We start from the raw sequence: 9,905 nt of genomic DNA, 5'->3' as shown, positions 1-9,905 counted from the left end.
TGTAGCCACAATTTTTTACATATAACGTGTGGGAACCCTTCATCATATGAGACATCAAATAAACGATGTATCATTGTAAATGAACGTTGTTCACTATTTCTTAGATATTTCCTAGATCATTTAATCTGTTTGTTCTAAAAATACATAAAATTTATTAATTCATAAGTCTTTTTCGACAATGCAACTAGACTATTGCGTTCACACACTGGGTTTGACTGGTATTTTTTTTAAATGTTCGATTTATATAAACTAATAATTAAAAAGGAAAAAATTGATATTTCAATTATAATGAATTAAACATATGTTTTCGTAGCAAAAAAAAAGGGGGGGGGGGGGGAGCGGGGGGAGGGGATGGATTACACACAAAATAGGGCAATTGGCACGTTACATCAACTTAAACATATGCTAATGTTATTGGCATAGGTCTTTTTTTTCTTCTAATTGAACTAAATATTATTTAACCAAGTAGGAAAATAATATGCAGATCTCCAAGTTATTCATTAGATACCTACACACTTCATAAAATACACTGCTAAAACTAGATACATATAATTGTATCTCAATAACGTATCAAACACCACAATAATGTATTAAATACATGTGTAATTTTCCGCTTATTGTAACTTTGCAATTACGTTCATGGCTGATCAGAGGATGTCAGCGCAACAGTGTCTGCTTCACCTTTTGATTCATCGGTGTTTTTCACCGTGCTTAGATCATGAAGTTTATTGATTGATCATTAGTATACAAGGCATGCAACTGATACAATTGTTAATGTCGAATTTGAAAAAGCTATTGGACTTAAAATATTTGCTTACAATGATACCCACTATCTCTCCGCGCAAGAGGTGTCTCTCCTTGTAAGAGGAAATGGTGAATTTGTGGTAAGTTGATTTTAGAGCGAGAAAATAAAAAGCTAAGATTTGTATATAAAGGTATAATAGTGTTTAGGTGTCGGTTGAAATGAATTATTGATCAAAATAAAAATCAAATCAACTTAATTCGATTTTGAAATATTAAAATTAATTAAAAAATGGACAATTTTTTTTATAATTAATCCAAGTAAAGACACGAGAAAACATTACCTTGAAGAGATTATTAATTTATCGAGTATTAATTTAGTAAAATTTTACGTATAATATAAAATGAACCAAGTAGGATTTTCTATTATAGAGGTTCTTAGAACTTTTATTAATTATTAACTCACGATTTCTGTAGAAATTATTATTACACCTATGGAATAACTTATCCCTTTTATTCATCACATAATATTTAAAGCTTGCTTTCCCTATTCAAGTTATGTTTGGAATCAGTAAAACAAACAAAATTGAAGTGATGGTGACTCAACTAGCTAGCTTGTGTCATTTCCACCATCCATTTTATTGGGTAGATATGATGTGGTCGGAGATTTTATTTTTATGGTTTTGCAAATTCTAATCTTTTACAAATAAGCTAGGATTTGGAATTATGAATTTTGCATTTTAGAAAATACGATAAATAACAAAATTATTGAGTTATGCTAAGGAAACGCTATAATTCTGCCCCTATATAAACACTCTGTTAGATAGAAAAGAAATTAGCTTGCCAGAAATAAAGTAGAGTGATATGGGGAACATTAAGTTTTTGTTGTTAGCGTTCTTTCTTATAGCAATTGTGGCGAATGGTTGTTGGGAGGAAGAGAGAAATGCTCTCTTTGATCTGCAAACAAACATAATCAGTTCGAATGGCGAATTGTTGGTTTGATTGGGAAGGTTACAATACGAATGGTTTTACAGATTGTTGTTTTTGGAAAAGTGTAAAATGCAACTTAGCGACAGGTAGAGTGATCAAACTCGATCTCAAAGCAGGTTTTGGTACAGGGGATGGTTGGATATTCAATGCCTCTCTCTTTCTTCCATTCAAGTCTCTGCAAGTTCTGGTATTGTCTTCCCAAAATATTATAGGATGGACAAGAAATGAAGGTATATGTCATTTCTGAATACGGAAACTATATATATATATTTATGTATTACTAACATGTTATTTTGTTATCCAGGGTTCAGTAAACTAAGACAACTTCCCAACCTGAAAGTATTAGATTTGCAGTATAATCCGATCCATCCAAAAGTTTTACTATCATCTTTATGTTGGATTTCATCTCTCGAGGTTCTAAAACTTGGTGTAGATGTTGATACCTCTTTCAGCATACCAACGACATATAATAGCACTAGTATATCCTCCAACATAAACTCTTTAACTGTGGCCATTATAGTTTGCAATATATATAATACTTATAGTATAGTTGTTGTAATTTTTGGATGAAGGCATGAAGAGTAAGAAATGTGGAGGAGGACTAAGCAATTTAAGAGAACTTTGGTTTGAAGGTTATGGAATTGATGACATAAATATCCTTTCTGCATTGGGTAAGGTGTCCTTTCCACAAGAGAAATTCAGAAAAATCAATTCACACTAATTCTAAGTACAATTTACTTTTCATAAATCAAATGCAGGTAGACTGAGGAATTTAGAGAAACTCAATTTGAATGATAATAACTTCAATTCCACCATCTTTTCATCGCTCAAGATTTTTCCGTCTCTCAAGCATCTCAATCTCGCTGCCAATGAAATAAATGGATATATCGAAATGAATGGTTTGTTACGCCTCTTCCACCCTAACCAAATATCAATTTTATTTCTTGGCATATCAAATTTATTTATCTGTGTAGATATAATTGCTTTGAGCAATTTGAAACATCTGGATCTCTCGGATAACAACATAGAGAGCTTTGTCACTGACAAAGGTACAATAATCAATGCGATTTGTTAGTTTAATTTCATTTATAGATTAATTATTTATCTTATTGTTTCTTCTGATTTAGAGATTGATCTATTCATTCTTATATAAAAACGTATATGATTTATTTAAACAGGTAGCAAAAAAAGGAGTACTTCTTTTCGGAGTTTACTATTGGGAAGTTCCAACTCCAACTCGAGCAGAGTTATACAATCCCTAAAATCATTCTCATCTCTTAAATCACTTTCTTATGAAAATAGTGATCTCACCGCTCCCACCATAATTTACGGTAAGCTCAAAATCAAAATTTATATGTCTTGGCTTAATTCTATCGCCACTTTTTTCTTTTGAAATATAATTTTATTTTTTTTACTCTTTAAGCATTAAGAAATCTGAGCACACTGGAGTACCTATACTTGGATGGATCTTCTATAAATGACAACTTTCTCCCAAACATTGGACATATGACTTCTCTTAAAGTACTCAGTATAGCTTTTGGTAGCAATAATGACACCATCCCTAATCAAGGTAATGTATTTTAATTTTCTCTTCTTTTTTCTAACTAATGCCTGCATTTCATGAATATAGTCCTATAGGTTTAATTTTCTCGATCATGTTCAATTGGTTAAATATTTTGAAAAACATTTATATTAAAAAACAAATTTCTTAATAATGACAAATATAATTTTTCCTAATGAAAGTAGGACGAAACAACCGGCCGGGGCCATTGGAGGTATTACAAACCGGCCGCGTCTCGAGACCCCGTGGAACTAACCGTGGTGCACCCGCCTTGAAACAGCGGGACCCGGTGAGTACAGCTAATCGGGTTCGCAAAGCGATACCCAGAAACCACGGAAAAGAAAAACAGTCACATTCTTAGCTCCAACGCACCTCATATTCACCTACCCCTCCCATCCCTCGCATTTTAAATTATTTGTCTGGATTATATACAAATACTTTTTGAAAAATAATTTTTTCTTATGTAGAAAATACGATAAATAAATAACATTTTCCTTCATATCAATCACAACCATAGACATTAAATTTTTTAAAAATAAGATGTGGTTTTATAGAAAGTTGTTTTGGCTAAATGTCTCTGAACCTATATATATATATATATATATAGGTTGGTGTGAACTCAAACACCTTGAAGAGCTGGATTTTGTAAACAATAATTTTGAGGGAACACTGCCTTCGTGTCTTGGAAACTTGACATCACTTCGACGGTTGAGTTTGGCTGGGAATAACTTACGTGGAAATATAGCATCACATTCTATTTTGAGGAGACTCACATCACTTGAGTACCTCAGTATTGAGGATAACCAATTTGATGTTCCTCTGTCATTCAGCCAATTTTACAACTATACGAAATTGATCTACTTGGATGTTGGTGATAGTACAATAATTCCAGATACCGAATTCCAAAATTGGATCCCAAATTTCCAGTTGGAGTTTTTTGGTATATATGGATGTATAAAGCTTCAAAAGTTGCCTTCTTTCCTTCACTATCAATATGACTTGAGGATTCTTGTTATAGATGAAAATCAATTGCAAGGAAAGTTCCCGACATGGTTATTAGAAAATAACACCAGAATTGCAGGGGTTTATAGTAGAGATAATGCTTTCGATGGACCATTCAAGTTGCCATCGATTGTTCACCTCTATCTAAAGACGATTGATGTTTCTAATAACAAACTAAATGGGCATATTCCAGACAAAATGAGTTTAGCCTTTCCAAAGCTTACTAGTTTGAACATGTCACAAAATTTTCTTGAAGGTCCCATACCTTCCAAAATTAGTGGCATTCATTTAGAAACTTTAGACCTATCTAACAATCTCTTATCTGGAGAAATTCCTAGTGATGTGGTAATTGGTTCTCCACAATTGTTGTTCCTTCGGTTGTCAAACAACAAGCTGAAAGGAAAAATATTTTTGGAGGTCAAGTCACATATATTGTCCTTTTTGTATTTGAATGGCAATAACCTTGAAGGACCACTACCTAGCAACACGTTTATCACATCCCTTTTTATATTGGATGCTAGCAGGAATAATTTCACTGGGGAGATTCCGAGATGGATTACAGATAATACAAGATTGTTACTACTTGATCTGTCCAAGAATCATCTCACAGGTTCGATTCCAGTTGAGATTTGCAAGTTCAAGCTCATTCAGGTCTTAGCTATATCTGAAAACAGGCTTTCAGGCTTTATTCCTTCTTGTGTGAGTTCTTTACCTCTCGAACACATCCATCTTGAGAAAAATCAATTGGGTGGTGGACTGGAACATGTACTTTTCAACTTCTCTTCTCTGATAACATTGGATCTTCGCTACAACAATTTTACAGGACATATCCCACACACCATAGGCTCGCTTAATTCTCTCAACTATCTTCTCCTTAGCCATAACCAATTGGAAGGGCAGATTCCAATTCAGATATGTATGTTGAATATGCTATCTATCATGGACTTATCTTTCAATAAACTTTATGGTCCACTCTTTCCTTGTTTGGGTAACTTAACACAAGCCAAAAAGGATGCAAAGAAAAGAATCACCTATTATTTTTATAAGACATATTGGAATCCATGGTTAACTTTTTTGCGTTGGATATGGTTGGAAAGGCACTACCACAATCGTCATGGAATTTTAGTTGATACACTTTTGATGGATGCAGAAACTGTGGTCCAGTTTTCGACAAAAAGAAACTCATACACTTATAAGGGAAGCATTCTTAAATATATGTCGGGTATTGATCTCTCAAGTAACAGATTAACTGGTGAAATTCCCATTGAGATAGGGAACATGAGCAATATACATACATTGAATCTGTCTCACAATCATCTCATTGGAAGAATACCAAATACCTTCTCCAATCTACAGGAAATTGAGAGTTTAGACCTTTCCTGCAACAGATTGAATGGGAGCATTCCTGTTGGTCTAATTGAGCTGAATTCTTTGGCAGTATTCAGTGTTGCATACAACAACTTATCTGGTGCAGTACCTGATTTTAAAGCTCAATTTGGAACTTTCAACAAAAGCAGCTACGAGGGAAATCCTTCTCTTTGCGGTTATCCATTAGACAACAAGTGTGGGATGAGTCCTAAATTGTCAAATATCTCCAACATTAATGGAGATGAAGAATCATCAGAATTGGAAGACATCCAGTGTTTTTACATTGGCTTAGTTGTGTCTTATGGCGCGATCTTGTTGGGATTATCTACAGCACTCTGCTTCAATCGTTATTGGAGAAAAGCATGGTTTAGGATGATAGAGGCATTGATGTTTTGTTGTTACTATTTTGTCTTGGACAACCTTGTTACACCTATCAAGAGTAGCTGGTTCAGGAATGTTGGTTAGGTAGTTGTTTTAAAATGTCGTTGTTGTCTTTCTCTTTTATCAAAATATGTATTTGGAGTTATTCTATAGCTTAAAATGTGTGCATAGTTCTTCTCATTCATGAGATGCTTCATTGTTATTGTTGTTTATCTAGCAGTTTGAGGAATAATATGATTAAAGTCATGTTTATATTTTGTTGGTGTCCAAAACCTAATTGGGCATAAAAAAGAACTATTCTTGTCCGAAACCTACCTATGCTCGATGACAGACGTGCAGCGGAGTTGTTCCTTGCTATCTTTTCATTTTTTCTGGTGAAAATTCTCTCCAACTTACACCATAGGGGCCACGGATGCAGAAGAAATGCTCTGGATTAAACTGGTGCTCTATCCTGCAATATTTGGATGATAAGTGCATGATCATAATAGATATTTAGCATACATAATTATGTTGTTGCAAATAATTGTTTCATAATGTATCGTATTGCATTGTGATGTCCAAATGATTAGCAGCTTGATTTTGTAGAAACTAGACTTCCAAGTCTATAGTATATCCAAAAATCAGGGGAAAACTCCTTTTGAGTTGACGAAAGTAATTTATGAAGTTGGACTCCAGATCTGTCTGTTCTTCTCAAAGATTAGTGTCGTTTTTGTATGGTCGTAGCTGAATTGGTAGTTAAGAAATTCATCCGTTGTTTTAATCTAAATATTTCTTTAATATTATTTATGATATATTCTAGATAGAACATATCTTGGGTTCTTTTGGTACATATATAAATTTTCTTCTATTAATTGTTATAATAATTTTATATTTTTCATAGATTCTATCCAATATTGTGAATATTCATAGTTCATTTTAATCTGAATTTAATTCTAAATCATATCATTCTATTTTTTCATAGTCTAAATCTCGTAGGTCTATTTCATACTATTGTTGATTTAATATATCTTCTGGTTCGTTATCATTATATATATTTCCCATATTATTCTTCTTAATTCAATTATTTCTATACCTTGAAGTATATTTAAGATTAAAGTTTCATAGCTTTTTATCATTTCGTCATGTATGTATGTGGTCATGTTTGTTGTTATGCGGGGTTTTCAATTATTCCTTCCTATCATATTCGTAATCGATTAACTTTATATTACATTATTATGAACTAGATTATCTGTTTATCATGTTTTTCTGTCACTACTAGCATCGTACTTTAGCGGATACTTCCTTCTTATCAATGCCTCAACTTTGTTTACTCCCCTAAACGGCTTTCCTCGCCTACCGGTTTCAACATTAGGATGACATCGTATAGAAGTTTTCTCCCTCTATTCAGTGTGCTAATAAACTGGAAATCATGATTCAAATAATTCTAATGCATAATAACTAACATAAAATTATTCAATCATGTATATGATATTCAGGAATATATGAAATTAGTTCAGCATATTTTTTGAAAAATATACTTTTGTTTCTTGCGTATTCATGCTATCTAAAATATCTGATTGGATTTCATATTGTTGCTCAATTTATCTATATACTAATTTTTTAGTTGAGAGCACTTACTATACTCTACACTTACTTTACAACTATCCCTACCGTACTACTTTTACACTTGTCTTTTTAATAATATACCCTACCTACCATACTTTACACTTATCAACATATCTTTAATAATGCACATGCATATGTTGACTAAGTTATGTGACTACTATTATTTATTTCAAGACTTTTACATATCTACTTTTGGCTTTTTGTGGCCAAGCACGTTTTTGTGTTTCTTTATCTTCATCTTTATTTTCTTGTCATCTTCCGCCTCTATCTTTTATCTTCATCATTATCTTCTTGTCATCTTCCTTCTTTATCTCTTATTCCAGCTGGACGTCTGGGATTATATTATCTTCTTCATTGCATTTTGAACATATGTGATAAGGGTATTTGTGATCAATTAGCTTGTAATATCTTGTTAATAATTTTTTCGAAATAAATCCAACTTTAAGTGCTCGTGTAGTAGGTCGTTTTTTTGTCTTAAGTAATGATAAAATCCATCTCTGGACTTCATCCATATCTGCTTTCCTTAGCTCCCTTGAATTGGAATAAATCATTAACTGATCTCTTGCATAGTAGCTCCATATAACGTTTCCATTCAAATAATTATTTACTAGTTCTTGTATAATAGTTGATATACCAATTATTCTCTTATTGGCATAGAAGCTTGGTATCTTACTTTTTTGTACCTCTGGTTGTTGTTCAATATCTTTCAGTATAATCATATCTTTTGTTAATCCTATCTTGACTACTTGTATCGGAGGTTTTATCTCCTCGTATAATATCTCTGCTGTTTCTGTATAAAATTTTACATAGAATGAATTTCCCTTAGTAACTCTCTTATAAGTAATTAATGCTTTATGTATCTCCGGCATTCCACTTAGTTCCTCTCTGTCATCTGTATATACTGTATTCAGTAATCCATAATTGTAACATGTCCTAACTAAGTTGGCGTTAGTTTTCGATTGTGCAATCAGTTTATTATAACCTTGTAATTTTTGGGTAAAATAATCCTGGTTGGTTTCTTGGGTTGCAGTAGATCTAGGTTTAAGGTTTAAAAACGTTTGGATTTTGTATATATTTTCTATATAGATTCGCGTAATATGGTTATATGTTCTTTTGTCATGGTGTAGGCTATTTGCGTAAGTAGAAGTTTGTGGTTATGTAGTTAGTATGTTTTTTGGTGTTAGCCTCGAGGTAAATGGTTTTTCGAATAATTGGTTTAAGTTTGAATTCTTATGTCTTTCACTAACTCCTTGGCTTGTACCTGCAGCTGTATTTAAACAATTGTTATGGATTTTAGGTGTTTTCCAACGTCACCGTTTAGCTCTGGATTCTTTCTGTCTTCCGATTGACATAGTTCCGCATTTTTATAGTCATGCTGCTTGCTGACTTATGCTAGCTTTAGACTTCAGATTATCTTAATTAGTCTTTAGCTTTTGTATCTCGTTGTCCATACTATCCACTTTTGTACAAAGTGTAGTAATAGCTTCGAGTATCTTTCCAATTGTATCTTTTTCTTTAGTCTCAGTATGAGTAGCTTTGTCGTGATAAGTAATCTGCAATAACATTCTTATCAGTTTTTATTACTTCAATTGTAAATGTGAAATTTAATATATTTAATACCAATCTCCTTATTTCTTTTGTTGTTATCGAATCTTGTATTTTTCTTGTTAGCCACCATTTTACTTGTGTATTATCTATTCTTATAATGAATTTGTTATATACAATATATATGGTTCAAATGATTATAAATACTTATATACTGAATATAATTCTTTTCTATTTATTTTCCATTTCATTTCTGTATTATTAAATGTTCCTCAATAATACCTGCAACGATATTCTATTGTATTGACATCATACTTGTACTTTAATATTCCTACATAACTTTTTTCACTCGCATTTTATTCTATTATATAAGTAAATGTTTTGTTTTCATCTGGAAAGTATACTTTAGGTAAGTTTTACATAATAATTTTACCTTTTGTATTTTTATTTGTATTTGGTCCTTTTTATCAAACTGATATTCCATATCTTTCTTTGATTTTTGTTGTAATGGTTTTAAATTTTTTGCTAATTTGGTATGTATTCTCTTACTTGATTTACTAGGCCTAAGAATGATTGTAATTTCCTTTTTGTGTCTAGTTGTTCATTTGAGTTAATTATTTTTTGTACTATATGTATTTACATTTTTATTCCATTTTTATCTATTTGTATTCCTAAGAATTCTATTTGATTTTTTATTATATCTGCTTTCTTT

The 9,905-nt window shown here is 32.0% G+C and overlaps 1 protein-coding gene across 3 annotated transcripts; it reads left to right on the top strand.

The window, feature by feature from the left end:
* The first annotated feature begins 490 nt into the window (after positions 1-490).
* On the top strand, positions 491-6,295 carry LOC101265260 (cuscuta receptor 1-like). 3 transcript variants are annotated; one of them, XM_069287749.1, is made up of 8 exons: positions 491-1,961; positions 2,036-2,209; positions 2,304-2,402; positions 2,490-2,630; positions 2,706-2,780; positions 2,910-3,062; positions 3,155-3,301; positions 3,900-6,295. In XM_069287749.1, exons 1-8 carry the CDS (start codon positions 1,724-1,726, stop codon positions 6,125-6,127), a joined length of 3,255 nt encoding a protein of 1,084 aa, XP_069143850.1. In that variant the 5' UTR covers positions 491-1,723; the 3' UTR covers positions 6,128-6,295. The 3 variants fall into 3 exon arrangements, with proteins under 3 accessions (XP_069143850.1, XP_025888169.1, XP_069143851.1); XM_026032384.2 differs by having other exon boundaries at positions 1,257-1,961; positions 2,490-2,780; XM_069287750.1 differs by lacking the exon at positions 491-1,961 and having other exon boundaries at positions 2,070-2,209; positions 2,282-2,402; positions 2,490-2,780.
* The last annotated feature ends 3,610 nt before the right edge of the window (positions 6,296-9,905 follow it).

This window comes from Solanum lycopersicum, chromosome 8 (genome assembly GCF_036512215.1).
Source record: "Solanum lycopersicum chromosome 8, SLM_r2.1".
In the NCBI taxonomy this organism is placed as follows: domain Eukaryota; kingdom Viridiplantae; phylum Streptophyta; class Magnoliopsida; order Solanales; family Solanaceae; genus Solanum; species Solanum lycopersicum.
The sequence above is the reverse complement of the archived record's forward strand: the minus strand, read 5'-3'. Positions and strand labels throughout refer to the sequence as shown.